This window comes from Acartia tonsa, chromosome 3, assembly GCF_053477335.1.
Source record: "Acartia tonsa isolate MP-2025a chromosome 3, ASM5347733v1, whole genome shotgun sequence".
NCBI classification, from domain to species: Eukaryota; Metazoa; Arthropoda; class Copepoda; order Calanoida; family Acartiidae; genus Acartia; species Acartia tonsa.
The window spans coordinates 2,971,764-2,994,252 of NC_137262.1; the positions used below are offsets into that span (position 1 = coordinate 2,971,764).

General features: G+C 31.7%; 3 protein-coding genes across 3 annotated transcripts; 2 read left to right on the forward strand and 1 right to left on the reverse strand.

Annotated features, from left to right (window-relative positions):
• Positions 1–6,301: 6,301 nt before the first annotated feature.
• LOC145313060 (uncharacterized) lies at positions 6,302–8,616 on the forward strand. Its single transcript, XM_080152317.1, has 6 exons — positions 6,302–6,368; positions 7,290–7,344; positions 7,646–7,791; positions 7,923–8,061; positions 8,184–8,354; positions 8,427–8,616. The coding sequence occupies exons 2-6, from the start codon at positions 7,293–7,295 to the stop codon at positions 8,504–8,506; spliced, it is 588 nt and encodes a 195-aa protein (XP_080008443.1). The 5' UTR covers positions 6,302–6,368; positions 7,290–7,292; the 3' UTR covers positions 8,507–8,616.
• Positions 8,617–14,832: 6,216 nt separating this feature from the next.
• LOC145315047 (uncharacterized) lies at positions 14,833–16,556 on the reverse strand. The gene is made up of 6 exons (XM_080155101.1): positions 16,531–16,556; positions 16,064–16,118; positions 15,679–15,824; positions 15,409–15,547; positions 15,110–15,280; positions 14,833–15,029 (listed from the first exon to the last, which is right to left on the reverse strand). The coding sequence occupies exons 2-6, from the start codon at positions 16,113–16,115 to the stop codon at positions 14,947–14,949; spliced, it is 591 nt and encodes a 196-aa protein (XP_080011227.1). The 5' UTR covers positions 16,116–16,118; positions 16,531–16,556; the 3' UTR covers positions 14,833–14,946.
• A 1,592-nt stretch (positions 16,557–18,148) lies between these two features.
• LOC145315048 (uncharacterized) lies at positions 18,149–22,175 on the forward strand. Its single transcript, XM_080155102.1, has 6 exons — positions 18,149–18,229; positions 18,787–18,867; positions 19,108–19,172; positions 20,459–20,597; positions 21,181–21,363; positions 22,014–22,175. The coding sequence occupies exons 1-6, from the start codon at positions 18,178–18,180 to the stop codon at positions 22,091–22,093; spliced, it is 600 nt and encodes a 199-aa protein (XP_080011228.1). The 5' UTR covers positions 18,149–18,177; the 3' UTR covers positions 22,094–22,175.
• Positions 22,176–22,489: the final 314 nt, after the last annotated feature.

Below are 22,489 nucleotides of genomic sequence, written 5' to 3' on the forward strand. Positions count from 1 at the left end.
TATTTCTAGCCCCTGCGGAGCATATTTCCATCATTAACATTTACTTAACCTAACCTAACCTAAAATATCCTTTCAAAATCTACTGTGAAAAAACGATAAAACCCGCAACTTCGTTTTCTTTCCATAACCCCAATTTCAATATATAATTGTCTGTCTATCTATCCAACTTTTCATTAGGGTATCTTTTTGGTTATCTTTAACACGGGATGGTGTTAGGATATTGAATTATAGGATTTTATCTTCGGAACAATTTCAACTCTTCTCTACCTCTTTGAATACAGATCCTTCAAAGATGGCAGTAAGAAAGAATATAAATATATCATATTTTCAAAAATATGTAAATGATTTAGCTATTAATAACTACAATTTTAGTTTTAGTTTATCCTTGATATAAAGACACCTGCAGCCTTAATGTTTGATGTAGCAGAAAATTTTAATTGCTTCAAATCAAATCATTAACATTTTGTATTAACCACATTCTTTATGGAGTGGGGACAAAACACCTAATTTAAAAATACCTAATTTAAAAATGCCTAATTTTATAAATGTCTAATGTGACAAAACACCTAATTTATAAATACCTAATTTAAAAATGTCTAATTTAAAAATACCTAATTTTAAAAATGCCTAATGTGACAAAACACCTAATTTGAAAAATGCCTAATTTTATAAACACCTAACTATAAAAACGTAAGTTTAAAAATACCTAATTTAAAAAAACCTAATTTTAAGCATATCTTAAAACTGTTGTTGAATATATTAAACCAGCGGCTACGCCCCCTAGAGTCCTCTAGGGGCTATTGCAGTGCGGAGGGGAATTCAATTTGGGGGGGGGGGGGGTTACGACCCCCTCCAAAATTTCAAAATATAGTTTGAAATAAAAAACTGGACGGATGTACGAACGGACCCATAGACGTCCCATTTAAAATTTACCCCTACCCTTGGGGTGCCGAAGTCATCCCCAACCATTTAAAGGGGGTATTTACCCCTCCCCCCCAAAAAAAACAATTTTGGGGGGGTAAATACGCCCCCCAAAATAAAAAATCTCTGACAAAACAAATTTTGAAGGTTGAAGGACAAAGAAAATTAATTCAGATTTTTATTGGTTTCTTCCCTAACCTAAGTAGCCGTAGCGTCGCTTTCTTGGGGGGTGATAGTTGACCATCCCTCATTTTAGTTCTAGTTTTATAAAGAAAGATTGAAGAAATATAAAAAAGAGGGGGGAGGGGGGGAGATTTTTTCAAAGGGTGATTTCTCATTGGAAGGTGTTGGTAACCTCACCTAAAGCGTTATTAACCTTCCCAAGACCTACGGGAAGCTTTCTTGTAAAGATGAACCATATTGGTTCAATGACTAGCGAGATCCTTCAGCAAGAACAATCAGCCAATTGGATTAATGTTATTAAAATTTTGCAAAATTATAAAATAGATATTTTAGAATTAGGCATTGTTAAATTAGACGTTTAGATAGTTTAGAATTAGGTATTTTTAAATTAGGCGTTTATAAAATTAGACATTTTTAAAATTAGGTATTTTTAGTTAGGCATTTTTAGTTATGCGTTTTTAAATTAGGCATTTATAAATTAGGTGTTTTTAACGTAGGTGTTTTTAACATTAGGTATTTTTAAACTTAGGTGTTTTTAGTTAGGCATTTTTAGTTAGGCATTTTTAAATTAGGTGTTTTGTCCCCACTCCCTCTTTATATCTAGATAGCAAAATACATCGCCAAGGGATTTTAGAGACAAAAATATCCCAAAAAACTTTTCCTTTTGATCCATCCATATTCCATCTAGGTTAGAGCTACCAAAACCCAAGGTATTTTTTCCATAAGGTGCATAAATGAACTGGCGCACAGTTTTTTCTTATACCTTTCTTCATCCAAATAATAAGTAGTACCATTAAAGAGCTAACAAAAATCCATGCTTTGACCTTAGTATGACTCAGGTATACCTACTCAGGTATACCTGGTGCCACCAGCATGGGTCTAAAGAGATAAGACAATGTCCGATAAATTGATGTACATCCCCAAATATGATACACAAAATTACCTATCTGTAGATGACAATTGTTGGTTGAAACGATTGGACACTCAACTTAATGACCCAACCAATCCAAATTCATTAAAAGTCCCCACAGTTGTTAAGCCAAAGAATGAGAAAACGTTATAATACTATAGTATAATAGCTTCCCAATTTCCCCTGCCTAACTGGGTGCCAGAAAAAAGTTCTCTAATATTTAAATCGCAGCCACTTTATAAACATTACTGTTAGTTTTTCCTACTGTCTGATAAGTTAATAGCTTTGCTTTTATGGAATTTATTCTTATTGTAAGATTTATAATGCGATTGTATCAAATTATTTTATTTTTCCTCAAAAATTCATAATTACTTATTTAAGTTATTTATTTCACCTGTCATAAAAAGATATGCTATTAAGCTTACGTGTTATCTTACTTCGCAATTATGAAAAAAAAACCAAAATTTTATTACGTTTCAATTAAATTTAATACTTTTTTTCTTTATTTATTGTTGATTTTTAATGGTCAACTATTATCCCCAAAATAGCAACAAAAAAAACTTGGAAACTGTTGTTAACCCTTAATTTCTGAATTTTTTTAGTCACATTCTTCTTATCTTTGCATTAGCTCAAAAACTTTGGGGACTTAAAGATTAAATCATCGAATGATATTTGATGATATCTAATGGTCAACGATCTTTATTAATACCAAAATAGCCAAGATCCTTAAACAAACTTGGAAACTGTAGCTAACCCTTTAAATTCTTAAGTATATCTGTATCCAAACCTTTATAGACAAGCTCTCTTTATCAATGAATTGGCTTTAAATCTTTGGGGACTTAAATTAAATCTTAAATTTAAACTAGCACTACGTAATTTTCAAAACTTAAATTAAATTTTAATCTAGTCCTCTCGTTATGAAAGTTTGAATCTCTCCTAAACCAGGCCGATATTGAACTTTACTGAACTTGTAAACGTTCTTCCCTTCCGTTTACGAGATCTTATTTGCCATTCCCACAAAAATACAAATGCATTTTATTTATTTTATTCTCACTGTACTAAATTATCATTAAAAGTATTTATTTTAAGAAATTACTAACCTTGATAACCCCACAATGTCTTATTTTTGATTATCTCTGAACCAAATCTTGCTTAGGAAAAGAATAATAATTCAGCTAAACGGCCCTTTTATTTTACGATTTTTGACTGAAAGTTCTAACCGTGCATAGAAATAAGTTAACAGTAAGAATAGCATTACTCTTATTATCATGACATACTTAATTTTCCTTTTTCCGATCTACATATAAACAATTGGTATATAACACGATCTGCTTTTACAAAGAGAGAAAATACTCAAGGCAAAATTATTTTCTTCGGTTTAACTTTCCCTGTCTAATCAATTGCTGATGTTGACATCAATGTATAATTATTGAGGTTGATTGGGCATCTATGACACACTTGTTACAATTAAGAAAAGCTGCGCAATAAACATTTTTAGCAACAAGGATGGCTACATCCAAGAAATGGGAATAGACGTTTGGGCAGTTTGCCTTAAAGTACCTAGTCGATCACAGAAACCTCTACACCTTATTTTGAATGAAATTGGAAATATGAGAGTGGGGGTAGATTTATTTTAGCTCAGGTTATGTTATGTTTTATTAAATACTTGGTAGCCCTCCAAGGTTTAAACACCGAAGTTATAGGCCCCCGCAGGTTTAGGGCTCTCAACAGGGGTTAGGTCAAGGGTACAAAAATGTCCCAACAAATGTCAATTAAAAAAAAGTTGCCTAACATTCCTTGATAGGCACTTTGAAGGAAAGCGCCATCAGTTGTTTTTGCTTATACCTATAATATTGGCTTGAATAAGATCCTCTACATGTTTAGACGACTGTTTGAATAGGTGCTTTACTGGTCCCGTCCAATAATGATAATTATAGAGATGCAACGCTTTATATGGCCCCTAGAGACATTTAGTGGCGTAGGCGCTAGTAACCTATATACAATAGATAGCAATGAAATATTTAGTAACCTATATACAATAGATAGCAATGAAATACGTGTTATCTTATGCTGCAGAAAGGCCTCACTTTAGTTAATTAACTGATTATAAAACGGTCAAAAAGATAAACAAGGAAAAATAGCCTAAATCATTTAAAATAAGAAAACAAGGATGATGAGATTTATAAAGGTTTTCTAGTATGGCTTCGAAACCAATTTATTAGAACTTGTTCTCAGCCACACTGAAAAATCATGTATAGCATCGAATTACAAACAATTTTCCACAAATATTTTCTAAAAATCATAAAATTAACAATATCCGCAAAATTTATAAATCATTCCGTAGGCCAATTCTATAGAATGATTTCCTCTTACATTTTTTGACACCCCTCTTAAACTAAAATCGAGGCGGGGAGTTTAGGTGGTAGTGATCTTTTTTTGTTTGACAACCGCCTTGGCTTATAAGGGGTGTATAGACCCTGGTGAAGAGGGGTTGACACCAACCAAGGGGGTGTATCCACCCTTCTTAATATCGCCAGGGGAGTATATACACCCCTCTCCTGAACGCCTCTATTTGAAGCTTATAATTTTATCAACTGATTATAATTATTTAAGAGGGTAAGAAAATATGAGGAAAATCGAGTTAATTGATCTAGCAATTTTAATTTATATCAAAGTTTTAATCAAAGCCAAATTCAAACTAATTAATTCTTACTGTCCTAAAATGTTAAAAAAAATAGAAGAGGAAAAAACACCCAGAAATCAACTTGGACCAGCTATTTCAGAGATCTTTTGAATCAGATAAAAAACTGTATATAATAAACTAGCGGTTGCGCCCCTAGCATCTAGGGGATCTTTATTCTAATATGCAAGGGAAGAAAAATACCCTAAAGCCATACAAAGGCTTATTTTTAAAATAAAATAACCTTTAACCATCGCAGGACCTACAAAAATCTTCACTGTAAATGAGAACCATATTAGTTTAGCGGTTAGTGAGATCCTTCGCTACAGACAAAAAAAGCTTACTACTTTATATTACAGGACTAGAGCCTAAATCTAGTGCATTAGCAATTATTAGTTGTCTTTATTAAAATAGTTATTACACCACTATCCTCTGCAGGATGTGAGTAAAATGGCCAAAAACCAACTTCAGACATTTACAAAGCTTCCCTAAAAAGTACAGTCTATTCGGACCTGAACTTTATGCACAAAAAACGGGAATTGATAATGCGTTCCGTCCTCTAGAGGCTATCCAGTATAGAAACCATTTTGGCGAACAAAAATAAACCGTGATTGCTATTTATTATACAATGTCAGTTTTTATAGCAAAACTTTTCTATAATTAGGGTCGATCCGTCCTTCCATCCGTTAACTCTTTTTGTTAATCTAGACATTATAGAATATGTCTATCGATTTCTAACTTTGCACGATAATTCCTCTAACAGTTAGGTAAGATTTAGGAAAGGTAGTAACTCTGTAATCATTAATAACAGAAAAGTCCGTAGTCCATTTAATACATGCTAATTATTCTATTCATCTGATTTTTTGAATAATGATTTCAAGGACAGCATGGTACATATCATAAGCAATGAGCATGACATCTCGGGAAAAATTCTAAAATTGTCCTATTACAGTATATAGATATTACACAATTTTGCATCAAACTTTTTTATGTTCTATTTTGTTTAGACTTATCAATTAATTTATTGCTCATTAAGTTCAAACACTACAAGAGTCATTGTTCGTTTGTCCACACTTCTGGTTTTAGAGCTTCGCTTTTATGGATGTTGTCATCCTTGTCAATGTATAATTTATTGAGAATATATAAACTAAATAATAAGAACTCATACTGTCCAAAACATTTAAAGCTTCGGATTTCCTTAGGGATAGGAATTCCTTGGGATAGGAAATTAAGATTAATTGGTTTCAAACTTTTGGGAGAGAGGATGATATCAGTTTATCGTCCATTGTCTTATCTCTTAGTATCCCTAAACATAGACGTCCAAGCTTTTTTTTTTGGGGGGGGGGGGTAAAATGGCGCGCGAAGGGCGCCACAAATTTTTTTCCCCCCTCAAAATTTTTACCCCGGGGGAGATTTTTTATTTTGGGGGAGGTATTTACCCCCCCAAAATAAAATGAAAAAAAATTGGGGGGGGGGGGTAATCGCCACTTTACCCCACCCCCCCCCCCCTTGGACGTCTATGTCCCTAAAAGTACTTTAATGCCCATTTCATTTTATGATTACTCATCAAGGCTTAGGCTAGATAATTGATAAATAAACACCTGTTAAGTTTTATAAAATGTTACTGCCGAATCAGAAAATTTATCAGTCTCTGGTCAACTTGAAAGTTAAAGGGTAAGCAATCAGTAAATACCTATATTTGAGACAACTTTTACTACATAGATACTTCCAATTTTTAACATTGGCAAAAGTGCCTGCTTCATTGCTTAAACATCTATGTCAGTTCTATATAGGAAATAAATGTCTATGCATGAGCTCGTTTCAATATATACTTGCCAATATAAAACCTAAAAAGAAATAATTTGTTATACTTGTTTATCAAATAAATTATTATTAAATTTGAAATCATTTATCTCTTATTCTTTTATCAACAAATATGTTATATAAGTATATATATATAAAATGTATAAGTATTGAAATTAATTTAACTTTGTTTTCTCAATTGGGCTGTTAGTAGCTTTTGTGTGTAATTTTCATTGTGATGTTATTTTTTTTTATTGGAGGGTTAAATTGGTGGCAAAGTATCTATGTCCAGTTGAGTTATAGTCAGTTTTATAAGATCAATAATAGTTATTTCTCGTATCGTATTATAAACGGCTTTCCGCGGATATAGAATGTACAATTATAAGATTAAAACTAGTTTTTTTAGCCCCGTGGTGCTAAGGCCGAAGGCACCGGCTAAAAAAACTAGTTTTAATCTTATGATTATACATTTCTATATTCGTAGAAAACTGGATATAATACGATGCTAGACATAGTTTTTTCGTATTCATGAGAACCGGTTCCTATCCACCCGATTCAAATGAATACGAGAAATAATTTTGTTTGTTGTTCACTTGTATAGACCTGGAAATATTTTGCTTTACCTACTATCGCCTGATTTACAAAGGCCCAATACAAATCAGAACAGGGTATTAGCCTTGTAGGGAAAGTAACATATAGATCTTACCCCCTCTATTCTTTTACTTTAATGTCAAAAGTTCTACATGATTTAGTATTACCACTAAATATTGATGTATTTTATGAAATATTTAGAGAATGAAGTTGTTACTGTGTGCCTTTGCCATTTTGGCAACAGTCATTTCCCAAGGTAAAAATATTTGTAGTAACAGAATTTTTTTTCATTCAATTTTCTTGCTTTGAATCTTTTACATTCCTTGCTTAATAAGTTCTGATATAATAACTAAAAATCTTTTAATGCTGTTTTTTTAGAAGATTTTGATAATAAGTCCTGATACCTTCTATAATTTCTGAAAATATTTTATTATTTTTTTTAAAAAACATATTTGGAGAATAATTTAATAATTAGTCTTAATACTTTAAACTGAATTCTTATTAATATGACATTCCACATATTTCTATACAATGAAAACTTAAATATTCTTTTATAGGAAGTGGAAGTGCATCTTATTCAGATGTTGAGGGTGGAAACGCAACAGCAGTTGAGGATTTTGAGAGGTGCTTTGTCTACAACAGAATTCCTAAACCAAAGTTTATGAAAGTCAAAGTTGGAGCTTACGATTTTTATGAATGCAGGGTAATAATTAATCTACTACTATTTTAATCTTGATTTTTAAATTTTTAAGGAATTTGCTTTTATATTTGCTTATGTAATTATTCACAAAGTAAGATAAGTTTATACTTTAAATACATCTAATATTTGATTAGATGAAATGTGATGAGGAGAAAGAATGTCTTTACTTCCAATGGAGCAACAACAAATGTTTTAAATACATTGTTGAGGATAGACCAAGGAAGAAGTTTGTGTATGGCTTAGCCTTCTGTAATGAACCTGGAGTGCCTGCTGGTAAATATCAACTTTAATTTAATATCTTATATTTTTTATTTTCCTAACTTTAATTAGAGTTGGTGTACTAAAAGTATCAGAGAAACTAATTTTCTCATGACATTAATAGATTTTTATTTTAGATAATGCTCCCCCATGCATGGAGCAAAAGGGTGACCCAATCACCAGAACTAGGAAGTACAAAGAAGTTGGCTACCCTGTAGACTGTGCTAACATGTGTGAGATGAATTCTCGTTGTATCCTCTGGGCATGGGACAAGAAAGTTTTGACCTGCAAGATAACTTTGTTGAAAGGTAAATTCAACTTCTAAAAAAAATGTTGCTTAATCTATTTTGTACTAAATGGTAATTAATGTATTTTTTCAGCCAATGATAAGACAGCAGAATTCTCAATGTTTGATAGAAACTACTGCAACTACTATGCTGATGCTGACGCTGACGCATAACAAACTAGCAACAGTCATTCAGTCTTCTGTTTAAAGATATTACTATTTTGGAATAATTTAAAATTTGTAAAATTCATTCATGTTTTAATTGAAATATAACTTTGGCATTTGATTATTATTGTTATGTCAATTTTAAAAGCGGCTTCACCCCTAGCATCAATAGGAGGAAGGATAGAAAAATAGCCAAAATCATATGATAGATTAGCCTACAATCTATGCGAAGCATACCTAAAATCTAAAAATGAATCATTTGATTGGTTAGTAATATCTGAACCCTTTTACGCTTTTTTTCAAGAATAATGGCAAAAAGCTGCTGTAAGTCATAATCATAAAGAAAAGTAAATAAACAAGGATGACACAAGTAGTGAAGCACAGGAAAATTTAAATTATAAAAAAAATTACGTATGGAAGGGATAGTATTTAAAATAGATATTTCAGAAACAAATTGCAATCTGCTCTACAAATAACCAACCTTTACAACAAATGAAACAAAAGTTCTATAGAATTTTTTTTATTAAATACGAATGTATTGGTTGTTAATTTAACCCACTTACCCCCTGTCATAAATTCTGTCATAAATATATATTAACACAGCCAAGTAGCAGAAAAAAAATTTAGTAGCAGACAAAAAAGAATGAAGGGAGGTAGTTGTCTGTATATACATCTATATATAGATCTGTTGTCTAAGAGAGAAAAAAATTCTTGATAATTTTTAATGTTGGGATTTTATATTTTCTACTAGTGTGAGATCCTGAACCAAGAAAATTCCTTGTCCGTGAGCTATTTTTTCATCAGAATTAGGTATATGCATTATAATTCTAATTTTACTTGTTCCATTGTTCCGATTTGTCATATTTGGATTGTAGATAAAATAAATTTAGATTTATCTGGATGCAGTGCAAGCAGATTAGCACAAAACCAATCACATATTAAACTCAGTTTCTTTAGTTCATTTAAATTGCTATGTGAAAACACTGGGATTGCATCATTAACAAACAGTATATAGTTAGGACTTTATCAGAAGTTTTAGGGACAGCTGCGCCTATTATATTGATATTGTGGGAGTGTGTCCCCAAGACAGGCTTCAGGGGTTCTTTAAACAACAAGCAATGTAGACAGACAGACGTACACTTCACTAATTATAGATCAGCTACGCTGATATATAGTACTAAGGGGTGTGCAAAAAAAATGCGGACATTTTTAAAATTGAAATTCCGCGGCTTGTGTTAATAGTAGAAAAATGTTACACATGTCGTTAGAACTGCTGGGAAGTCTATGTTTTGTATATATAAGAATGATTCCTCTGATACGTATAGTTACGGAGCTACGTGTTAAAATGTCCCAACTGATGTAAAACTTGACTTGCAAGTAAATCATTAAAGATTAAATTAAAGGGTAAAAATGTCCCAACTGATGTAAAACTTGACTTGCAAGTAAATCATTAAAGATTAAATTAAAGGGTATGCAAATAAAAATACGTACATTTTTAAAATTCTAATTGCTCGGCTTGTGTTAATGGTAGAAAAATGTTTTGCATACCTATGGAATGGCTATAAACTCTATTTTTTGGAAATATAAGAACCATTCATGTGCTACGTATAATTTATGAGCTATGTGGTAGAATCTCCCAACTGACTTAAAACTAAAAAAAAAAATTTCTACTTTTCTCACATTTATCAATACAGCTCCTAAACTAAAAATAGCACAAAAATCATACTTATATTTCCAAAAAATAGAGTTTATGATGGTTCTAACGATATACATAGCATTTTTCTACTATTCGCACAAGCCGAGCAGTTTGAATTTTAAAAATGTCCGCATTTTTGCACACCCTTTTTTTATCTTTAATGATTTACTCGCAAGTCAAGTTTTAAGTCAGTTTGGACATTTTACCACATCGCTCCGTAACTATACGTAGCAAAGGATTCGTTCTTATATTTCCAAAAAATAGACTTCCTAACGGTTCTAACGATATGCGTAACATTTTACTACTATTAACACAAACCGCGCTATTTGAATTTTAAAAAGGTACATATTTTTTTATATACTTTAATCTTTAATGATTTACTCGCAAGTCAAGTTTTAAGGCAGTTGGGACATTTTACCATATCGCTCCTAAACTATACGTAGCATAGGAATCGTTTTTATATTTCCAAAAAATAGACTTCCTAACGGTTCTAACGATATGCATAACATTTTACTACTATTAACACAAGCCGCGGAATTTCAATTTTAAAAATGTCCGCATTTTTTTTGCACACCCTTTATAAACCAAGCACAGATTTTGGGTTGAATGTTTATTGTAGAAGAGTGGTCAAATTACTAACTATTTACATTAACACAATATAATATATGAATGCAGCATAAAGATAGGCAAAATCAATTAATATACTAAATAAGAAATGATTACTATAGTTTTATTATACATGTCTGGCCCTATCCTGAAAAGTTAGGGCCAGGATAATAACAACAATCTCTTTTATAGGGAATATTAAGATCAAACCTTTATTAGTTAGATTGCTATACAAAATAATCAATTACTACACAATAGCTTCTCTCCTAGCATGGCAGACAGTTAAACAGACAATTTTATTTGAGCTGAGGAGCGAAACTACTCTACAAGTATAGCAAGAAAAAGGTGAGGTCCTACTACAATATGAATTAAAGCAAGTATAGTCTATAGAATGGCTTATTAATACTACTTTAACAGTTATAAATCTAGCTCAACCATAACATTTAAATATTAGTAACTACTGCTGCTTCAATAATACTAATCTTAGCTAATGGGTTCTTTGGATTGAAATGAAATAGTAAACCGAACCATAAAGAAAAACCACAACAGATTTTAAATCCTTTCATATTTCAGTGTAAAAGCTTATTGCAAATCAATCATAATCTTTACTGTTAAGAAACGATAAAAATAGACTCAATAAAATGTTTAACCAGGTGTTGATTACAAAAAGTAACTTTTAAAAATTATATATAATATAGCCTTAAAATTGGATAACCAGCTAAAAATTTTTAGTGTAAAAACCTATGGTCAGTGCACATCTAGTATTTATTTTTTAATACTGGACATCTGCTAAATAACTCGCTTTGTCCATCAATGCTTTTCGTTCTGAGCAGAACTTACCAAATCTATGTATCTTAAAAGAAAGAGACTAAATGTCTTGCCTTTTGCCATATTTAAAAAAAACACCCAATAAAATAAAGGTATTTTTTTCCTGTCAAATGATTACTACCCATTGAAGTGGTTACTTTATTATTTTACACAGGTTTCAGGATGTTTTAGGCTTTTTCTCTGTCAATTCCCCAATAAATGCTGGAGGAACAGCCGTTAGTGAAAAGTGATGTAACAATATTAATCGAATGCCAAATTTATGTTTAAATTAAAACAGAATATAATTTTACAAATTTCTAAATTATCTAAAATAATTCGTAAATTTATTTTCTTTTTTTTATAAATTATATTTTTCTGTGCTTTACTACTAGCTGGTTGCCGGAAGGGAAAAGCAGTTTTTTGAAACAGGCTCTCTGAGATTTTTACAGATTCTGATACATACATATATAGACTTATGAAAAATGCAAAAAACGAAATCAAAAGCGTTCCTTCTTGGGAGAAAATGCGGGAAAAAGATTTTAGCTATTTTTAACCTAAAATTCACATTGGCAAGCCTGTAAAAAAAATATACACACATTTTAAACATGTCATTGCTCAGCACCTAGAAGTAGTAGAAAAATGCTACACATACCATTGTAAAGCTCATAACCTCTAGTTTTCATATTGGTGTATAACGTTTTTGTACTATTATTAGTTTTTGACCTATCCTCTGAAGTATACACAAGTTTTAAAAATGCAGTTTTTTCTTGAGAATTTTAAGTTTGATACTTGTTACACAAACTTTTTTCAAATTTTATTTCTTAGCACCTAGGAGTTATAATTAGTATTAGTTATATAATTATTTTATATAGGTAAAATTGTATATTTTGGGTACTTTCAATTTTAGCTTAATTAAAAATTGTCTTTGAAATGTGTATAGTTTGAAGTAAGTACCAAGGAGGGAGGGGGGGAGTTTATACACTTATAGGAAATGAAATTCAGTATAAATTTTTGCCCTGGATGTTTTTGGGCTTATTATTATAGTTATTAACCTTTGTGTAAAATCTTTTTAAAATCTAGGGGCTAGTGGGTTAAACACTAAAATCTAAGGTCTGAGCATATTTTTTGAGATATCAAGCCAATTTTTTAATGTAAACCTTTTTTTACATAATTAAGCTAAGTAATCACTAAAGATTTCATTTTGTCACTTTCCTTCTTGGGGTTAGTGGGATATAACACCCCAAAAAACACTAAAATTTAAGGCTTGAGCTTATTTATAGAGGTATCAAGATGTTTTTTAATTTAAAATTTATTCTCAAAATTGAGATAAGGCAATTTCCTTCTTAGGCTAGTGGGGTAAAACAACCCCTTAAACATTAAAATTTTATCTTAGTATCATATTTTGCCCTGGCTGTTTGGACTTGTTGTTATAGTTATCAAATGATTCTTTTTTGATATTTTCTTATATGATTGGATCTACCTTTAAAGCTTTAAAAATTGAATTTTGGCAATCTTCTTTAGGGGCTTTTGAGGTAAAAAAGCCACTAAAACACTAAAATTGTAAGTAATGAGATTATTTTTAAAGATATCAAGCTAATGTTTTAATGTTAACCTTTTAGAATCTAGTGGGGTAAAACACCTCCCAAAATACAAATATTATGAGTTCTGAGTTTTTTTTCAAAGATATTATGTTGAATTTTAATGAAAACTTAATTCATATAATAAAAAAAAAGTTAGTCCTTGAAAGAGAGTGCCTAATTGAAATCTATAGTGATTTGAAAAAAAAGTTTTTATTAACAAAATCAGCCCAATATTTTAAAACTAAGCCCAGAACTTAAAGTTTTAGTAGTTTTGGGGGCAGTTTTACCCCACTAGTCCATAGAAGGAAAGTGCCAAACTTAAGTTTTACTGGTAGATTTTATATAAGAGATTTTACAATGATCAGGTTTATAACTATAACAACAAGCCCAAACATCCAGGGCAAAATTTTATACTGAATTTCATTGCCTATAAGTGTATAAACTCCCCCCCCCCCCTCCGTCCTTGGTTCTTACTACAAACTATACACATTTCAAAGACAATTTTAATTAAGCTAAAATTGAAAGTACCTAAAATATACAATTTTACCTATATAAAATAATTATATAACTAATAATAATTATAACTCCTAGATGCTAAGTAATATAATTTGAAAAAAGTTTGCGTAACAAGCAGGGTTTCTGATCCGGATCCGCATATTTTCGAGTCCAAGGATCCGGATCCCGATCCGCAAAAAAATGCGGATCCGGATCTGGATCCTTGGAAAAATGGAAAAATCTACCTAAATTTATATACAATCTCAGACATTCTCTTGATGAGAGCCAATCTTTAGGGTTTAAGGTCAGACTTGAAAATTAAAAGTATTTTTGACTACGAATTAAAGAATAAATATTTTTGAAAGGTTTGGTGATTTTATTTTTATTGTCAAGGATCCGGAACCGGATCCCGTAGGATCCGGATCTGGATCCGCACTGACCAAATTTTGAGGATCCGGATCCAGATCTGCAAAAAATCAATGCGGATCCGAAACCCTGGTAACAAGTATCAAACTTAAGATTCTAAAGAAAAAACTGCATTTTTTAAACTTGTGTATACTTCAGAGGATAGCTCAAAACTAATAATAGTACAAAAACGTTATATACCAATATGAAAACTAGAGGTTATGAGCTTTACAATGGTATGCATAGCAATTTTCTACCACTTCTAGGTGCTGAGCAAAGACATGTTTAAAATGTGTGTATATTTTTTTACAGGCTTGCCAATGTGAATTTTAGGTTAAAAATAGCTAAAATCTTTTTCCCGCATTTTCTCCCAAGAAGGAACGCTTTTGATTTCGTTTTTTGCATTTTTCATTAGTCTATATATGTATATGTCAGAATCTGTAAAAATCTCAGAGAGCCTGTTTCAAAAAACTGCTTTTCCCTTGTGGCGACCAGTGTACTTGTGTCATCCTTGTCTATTTACTTTTCTTTATGATTAGTTAAGACTTACAGTAGTCTTTTGTCATTATTCTTTAAAAAATGGAAAAAGGGTTAAGATATTGCTAACCAATTAAACGATTATTTTTTTAATTTATAGGTATGCTTTGCATAGGTTCTGGGCTAATCTATCATATGATTTTGGCTATTCTTCTATCCTTCCTCCAATTGGTGGGTGAAGCCGCTTATAAAAACTGATAAAACAATAATAATCAAATGCCAAAATTGTATTTAAACTAAAACATGAATAAAGTTTACAAATTAAAATTAATCCAAAATAGTAATGTATTTAAAGAGAAGACTGAATGACTGTTGCTAGTTTGTTATGCTTGGTCAGCATCAGCATCAGCATAGTAGTTGCAGTAGTTTCTATCAAACATTGAGAATGCTGCTGTCTTTCGGTTAGCTGAAAAAGATACATTAATTACTATTTAGTAGAATATAGATTTAGCAACATTTTTTTTATCAAATACAATTTGAATTTACCTTTCAACAAAGTTATCTTGCAGGTCAAAACTTTCTTGTCCCATGCCCAGAGGATACAACGAGTATCCATCTCACACATGTTAGCACAGTCTACAGGGTAGCCAACTTCATTGTACTTCTTAGTTCTGGTGATTGGGTCACCCTTTTGCTCCATGCATGGGGGAGCATTGTCTAAAATAAAAATCTTTTAATGTCTTAAGAAAATTATTTTTGCTGTTACTTTTAGTACACCAACTCTAATTAAAGATAAGAAAACATATAAAATATATATAATGGATTAAATTAAAGTTGATATTTACCAGCAGGCACTCCAGGTTCATTACAGAAGGCTAAGCCATACACAAATTTCTTCCTTGGTCTATCCTCAACAATATATTTGAAACATTTGTTGTTTCTCCATTGGAAGTAAAGACATTCTTTCTCTTCATCACATTTCATCTAATCAAATATTACATGTATTCCAAGTATAAACTTATCTTACTTTGTGAACAATTACATAAGCAAATACAAAAGCAAATTCCTTACAAATTTAAAAGACAAGATTGTAATAGTAGTAGATTAATTATTACCCTGCATTCATCAAAATCCAAAGCTCCAACTTTTTCTTTCATAAACTTTGGTTTAGGAATTCTGTTGTAGACAAAGCACCTCTCAAAATCCTCAACTGCTGTTGCGTTTCCACCCTCCACATCTGCATAAGATGCACTTCCACTTCCTATAAAAGAATATTTAAGTTTTCATTGTATAGAAATATGTGGAATGTCATATTAATAAGAATTCAGTTTAAAGTATTAAGACTAATTATTAAATTATTCTCCAGATATGTTAAAAAAAAATAATAAAATATTTTAAGAAATTATATCAGGACATATTTTGCAATGAATAAATAAGATCATAAGTCACATTGTGAAATCAAAGATTTTAAGACTAAACCCATAACTAGAAATTGTTTACCTTGTGCACAGACTGTTGCCAAAATGACAAAGGAGCAAACTAACAACTTCATTATCTAAATATTTTTAAAATGTCCATTGTTTACAACAATTAAATGTGATATCAAATAACTAAAAAGATTACTCTTACTGAGATTGTATTGTTTACCCAAAAATTTAATGTTAGGGCCAGAAATACCTGAGAGAAATTTAGCACTTTTTGACAACTTGTCTAATTATGCAAAACTTAGTACAAAATGATAGAAAATAATTAAGTCTTTGATTTTAGATGATGATTAGTTATGTAAAAAATAAACAATAAAGAAAAATTTACTTACGATGACATTAGATATAAAGACATGAAGTTAATTTGTTAAATATTTGAAAACTTTTTGGCTGCAATAGAAAATATTTTTATTGCTTATGCATACAGGATAACAGCTTTTTTAGAGAGCTAAAATGTTAGTAAATATTGGAAAGCCTGCTTACCCTTAATGTTGAAAGCTGACCAGAGACTGATGATTTTTCTGATTCTACAGTAACATTTTATAAAAATTAACAAGTGTTTATTAATCAGTTTACTAGGCCAACCCTTCAATTTCATGCTGAACCCTTCCATTATTTGGGCATAAAAGTCTTATAAAGGTATAATTCTTTTATTCTTATATAAAATAACAGGATAACTATCTCTGTGTATACTGAAGGATTTTGCTAATTGCTTAACTGATATAATTCTCCTTTACAGTGTAGCCTCTCATAGGTCCTGGGAAAGTATATAACTATCTTGGAGGAGAGTACCAAGAGAAATTATCCCTAGGAAAAAGTTACTTCGACTTCCCCACCCCTTTGTTTTAGGCTATTTAATTTTTAAATCTATTTCTTGGGATGGTTTTTATCTTTTTTCCTTCTTCTTTCTGCCTCTAAAAGTATACCTATATTCAATTATTTAAGTAAAGTTGATAGTGGCTTGGAGGAACTATTTTGTTATCAAAAGGGGGTGGATGCAAATGCCCCTTTAGGTGTGCACGGCGCACGCCCCTGGAAGGAAAAGATTACTTTCTAGATGACGAATTTAACAAACATATGAAAATTAAAAAAGATTTTTTTAATTTTTAGAAAAAAAAGTTTACCTAACTACAATAAAGGAAAGAGAATTTGACCTCAAAAATGTATATTTTTGTGTTCCTATCAAAGGTACTTAATTGCAACTTTAGTGACAGATATCTAGTAGATTAGATATAATCTAGACAAATACCTCGCCCAAGTGGTAGAAACTCTGTTGGACTTGTTTTCTGTTCTCTTATAGGTAGTCGGCTTTTACATTTCAGACGGTATTAGCTAAAACAGAGACCCAATCCCAACAGGGTCCAATATAGCTCATGCCTCCTCTATTCTTTTACTTTAATGTCGTATTAAAGTTTGGTATCAAAAACCTCCTTGCTTTTTACATTTTAGTAAATAAAATTTATGATTTTTTTTTGTAAAACATAAAAATATAGTACAACCCACAATGTACAGAATCAGACACCAAGATTGCCTGTCATTCAACAACTGTTCAGATTATTTTAATTATTAAGAAAAAAAACAGGGACTGACTCTAAAATTTCTTTGAAATTGAATATTATTTTTTTATTTTTAAAAACTATTTCAAAAGTTTAAACACTGTTGAAGGCTCTACCTCTTTGATTGTTTAAATATTGTGATAAATATCATTTGTATTTATAAGCTTTAAACTTTTTATGTTTTAGATTTTTCTAATATTTTTTGGAATAAGATATTTTTCTAAATCAATCAAGGATTTTTATCAGAACCGTTTATTAACCTAAATTAATGATGGCTAAACATCTGTTAGCTCTAATGGAGTGAAACAAAAAATTTAAAATTTTTCAGTCAATTTATATCTAAAGGGTAATATTGTTGAAAATATTCTGTTAAATTCTTAATTTGATTGTTATTTTTGACGAAGCCCAATCTGTCCTACTTTTCATTCCTATAATGTCATAAAAATTGGGGATTATCCATCTATTTTTTAGGGGTTTTCTTGTCCACTTCTCCTCTCATCTCCCTTATTTTCATGACGTCACAGGAAAAAAATTATTACAGATTGGGCTTCGTCCTTTTTTTTTGTTTAAAAGAATGAGGCGGTTGTTCTGTTCATTTGCAATTCTGGGATCAGTCTTGGCTCAGGGTAATATACTTTTTTGTTTATTCAGGGAGGGAGGGGACATTGGACTTCAAATTACACTGGTACCCAAAGTTTTATCACTATATTGTCTTATTGGTTGGCTTAAAACTTTGATAAGTTTTATTGGATTTTCATTAGTTGGTTAAACATTATGAAGGTCCAAACTATTTGACCAATCATTTTAATTTACAGATGGGGTAATTGTGTTAATCATTATATGGGATGTACATAATTTTACGTCCAGTGTGTTATCCCTAAAGATCCAAGAATTTATCAACTTGATAGAATTGAGGAATTTGATTAATTGAAGTAGATTTTTTTGAAAGGGGATATTTTTTCCAAGTTGATTTCACTTAATAGAGTAGAGGTAACCTTCCCCCAAATAGTTATAAACCTTTCTTGGACGAAGCTTCACTGTAAAGGAAAACTATGTATGTACAGCGTTTAGAAAGCTGTTTTTGTTCAGACATCCTGTTACTCTTACATAAGGATATTGCCTAACTTTTGTCCAAATGTTTTAGGTAAAAAAAAATATTTTAACAATAATTTTCCATGTTAAGGAGTGGGAGGAAGCACAACTACATCAACAACATTATCACCAACCACAGCTGTTGAAGAAACAAAAAGATGCTTTATTCACAACAGGAATGGATATAGTATACATGGATATTGTAGCATAGGAATCTTCGTCATCAATTTAGGTTGCTAATGTTGCCCTAAGATATAGGTCAATACGTTTCGCCATTGTCAGAGGAGGGGATTGGGTAACATCATAAGGGGTGGGATGGGGGGTTATCGTTATATTAGCCAGTTTTGAGAAACATTTCATCAGAGTATGCGAAAATCTCTCACAATATCCACGTATTCTATATCCACTATATACAGGAGACCTGGATCATTCAGCAGGCAAAAAGAGAATAAAGCTGCAGACATTTCTGCATGTCAGGTAAGTTTCTCATATCATTTTTTGTGAATATGCATTTTTTTAAACTTGTTTTGAAATAAAGAAAAAAAAATATCTAGTGACCAATTTCGTCTGCTATCAAATTCCTTTCTGTTCAATTGTAGGGACTTTGCGGTTTTTATGAATCCGACGCAATTAGCTTTTGAAGACAAAACAACAACAAAATCGGAACAGGGTCCTCACCCTGTGGTCAGAGTTCCATATAGCCCATGCCCAGGGGCGTCCAAGCTTTTTATTTTGGGGGGGGTAAAAATTTTTGAAGGGGGGGGGTAATTCGTATTTGGGGGGGGGGTAAAATGGCGCGCGAAGCGCGTCGCAAATTTTTTTTACCCCCCCCAAAATTTTTACCCCGGGGGTAAAATTTGCTTGGGGGGGGGGGTAATTACCCCCCCCTGAAATCTGTTGGCAGGGTAAATTTAGTTTACCCCCCCCAAAATTTACCCCCGGGGTGAAATTTTTGGGGGGGGGTAATTTAAATTTTATCCTTATAATAAAGTAACAGGATGTTTGTGTGTTTGTGTGTTTGTCTGTACCGAAGGATCTCGCTAACCCCTGAACCGATCGGGTTCTCCTTAACAGGGTAGATTCTCATATGTCCCGGGAAGGTTTATAACTATTTTGGGGGAGGGTACCACCACCCTCCCTAGAGAAATTAAATTTTTTTTTAATTTCTCAATTTTAGAAAGAGAGTTCAACGAAAAACAAACATCAAACGTAAATTATTAAATTCGACTCTCTCCTCCTCAAGTGCCCCTAGAGGCCTCTAGGGGCGTAGCCGCTAGTTAAATATATAGTATTAAAAATGCGCGCGAAGCGCGCAAATTTTTTTTTTATTGGAGATTTTTTATTTTGGGGGGGGGTAAATACCCCCTCCTAAATGGTTGGGGGTGCCTAAATGGGGGGGGGGTAATCGCCCCATTACCCCCCCCTTGGACGCCTATGCCCATGCCCCCTCTATTTTTTACTTTAATTTATTGACTCCTAACTACAAAACCAATACATCCTATTATATAAAGTAGTTAGCGTTTTTTGTCTGTCCTGAAGTATCTCGCTAACCGTTGAACCGATATTTCCCCCTTTACAGCGAAGCTACTTATAGGTCCTGGGAAGGTTTTTAACTAAATTTTTAACTCATTTGAAACTCAAATTTAAAATGGGATGAGGTCTACTTTTCCCCCTCCTACCAATGCCCCTAGAGGCTCCTAGCTAGGGGGCGTAGCCGCTAGTAATTCTTTAAATTATGTATTAATACAAATATAAATTTGTAGACAAAATGTAAAAAGAACAAAATGTGTCTTTTCTTTCAATGGAGGAATGCTCAATGCCTGAAGTATGTCATCAATGATAGAAGAAAGCAAGGGGTTGTTTATGGTTTAGCCAACTGTGTTGAGCCGGGATTAGTTTCTGGTAAGTTTTTAGTAGCGAAGCTACTCTATAAGTCACCTTGTCCGTTCGTGTATCCGTTAGTCAGTCCATAAGTATGTCCATCAGGCCGTAGTTTGTCAGTCATTTTATAACGCTTTGAAGGAAATGTGATTTTCTCTGCTGCTATTCAAGATAAATGGCTAAAGTTTTTCTATAGGTCAGTCATTAATTGTACAAATGTTAATAGTCAGAAATATGAAAATAAATTTGGAAGGTTACATGATTTTTTCCCTATAATTGCATTCTTTATATAATCATTTAATCACTGTGTCTGTTTTATTTACATAACTTTCTTTTGCTACTTATAGATGTTGTCATCCTGGTTTTTAAAACTAATTTTTCACTAATATGCATAAGTATACATTCTTGTCACACTAAATATCTTTGTCATTTCCCCCCTGTTTTAATATCCGCTGATTTAGTACTGGTTTTCAGACATACTGAAAAGTCATGTATTACATACAATTTTCCACTGTTTTTAATTTTATAACTTTTATCATTTTAATATCTATAAAAATAGTACGATGCGATAAATATCTATTAAAAATACCATTACATTTTTTAGACACTGCTCCTTCATGCCAACTAAAAACTGGTGACACAATTATAAAGAAGAAGAAAGTGAAGGGTGCTACCAGCCCAGCTGACTGTGCTGACCTATGTGAAGCAGATTCCAAGAACCAGTGTTTAGTCTGGGTATTCAACAAGAGAGCTAGGCCATTAGTCTGTATTCATGTCGTATTGAAAGGTATTTTTGACTGATAATAAAAAACTAATAAAAAATAACAATATCCATAAAAGCAAAGCAATTAAAAAAAGTTGGGACAAAGGAACATTAACACTTGTAGAGTGTCAGCAGTCTAAACAAAATTATATATACTGTATTTGCAAAATTTAGTAGATACTTAAATTTTTAGGGCTTTGTTACAGAAATGCAAGGCTTATAACATATTACCTAAAATTTGTAGTAATCGTTGTTCCAGAAATTGTTGTCAAAAAATTAAACAAATCAGTATATAAATTAAATTGTTGCAAAATTGTATAAAAATATGATTCTGTTTCATATTTACATTTTCAGGACTTTATCATAGAGATGTTAAGTTTAAAACATTGTATCTTGTTATCCTAGGAATTTAAGCTTAAATATCAGATGAATTAGGATCATTATATCATAAGAAAAGGTATGGTTTTAGGCATTTTTTCTGCCTTCCATATCCCTAGAATATAAAGACCCTAGATGCTAGGGGCGCAGCCGCTAGTGATCATTTAGTTTCTACACTTTCTAAGTTGTACCTAACTGTAACAGGAATTCTCATACAATGAGTGGACGGACGTACAGACATTATAAATAAACATCGGATTAACTTATTTTTTTTATTAAATATTATTTTTTTTCAGCTAACCCAACGAGTGCAGAATTTTCAAGCTTTCAAACTCATTACTGCAGTAACTCCGCCCTGGATGTTCTAGAGAAATAGAACATTATCTATTTCTTGCATATTTCATTTTTGATTATTCCATTTTCTGTATTCCATTTAAAATATACATTTTTTGCTTAAACTACTATGGATCTTCTTTAATTTTGCTTTACAATTAAAAATCTTTGTTGATATCTGTATGTAGCCTAAGATCCCGCAAACCACAGGACTCGAATGGTTTTCGTTTACAGTGAGATTTTCATAGGTATAGGAAAGGTTTATAACTATTTTTTTCTTAAATTTTTATACTTGTAAAATTCGGCTGATTTACGCCATTTCTGTGAAATTTAGGCCAATTTTTTATATGACATGATCAATATTCTTTTATTTAAAGCACTTCACAGGTGGGTGGTGTACGGACATTTCATAGTTATAGAGTATCTACACTTCAAAATC

Coding starts and splice junctions, on each gene's coding strand:
- LOC145315048 (XM_080155102.1), top strand. CDS start 18,178: ATGAGGCGGTTGTTCTGTTCATTTGCAATTCTGGGATCAGTCTTGGCT. Junction 18,230..18,786: donor GGGATCAGTCTTGGCTCAGG/GTAATATACTTT, acceptor TTCCATGTTAAG/GAGTGGGAGGAAGCACAACT. Junction 21,364..22,013: donor TATTCATGTCGTATTGAAAG/GTATTTTTGACT, acceptor ATTTTTTTTCAG/CTAACCCAACGAGTGCAGAA.
- LOC145315047 (XM_080155101.1), bottom strand. CDS start 16,115: ATGAAGTTGTTAGTTTGCTCCTTTGTCATTTTGGCAACAGTCTGTGCA. Junction 15,825..16,063: donor GGCAACAGTCTGTGCACAAG/GTAAACAATTTC, acceptor ATTCTTTTATAG/GAAGTGGAAGTGCATCTTAT. Junction 15,281..15,408: donor TGAACCTGGAGTGCCTGCTG/GTAAATATCAAC, acceptor TTTTTATTTTAG/ACAATGCTCCCCCATGCATG.
- LOC145313060 (XM_080152317.1), top strand. CDS start 7,293: ATGAAGTTGTTACTGTGTGCCTTTGCCATTTTGGCAACAGTCATTTCC. Junction 7,792..7,922: donor ACGATTTTTATGAATGCAGG/GTAATAATTAAT, acceptor ATATTTGATTAG/ATGAAATGTGATGAGGAGAA. Junction 8,355..8,426: donor CAAGATAACTTTGTTGAAAG/GTAAATTCAACT, acceptor GTATTTTTTCAG/CCAATGATAAGACAGCAGAA.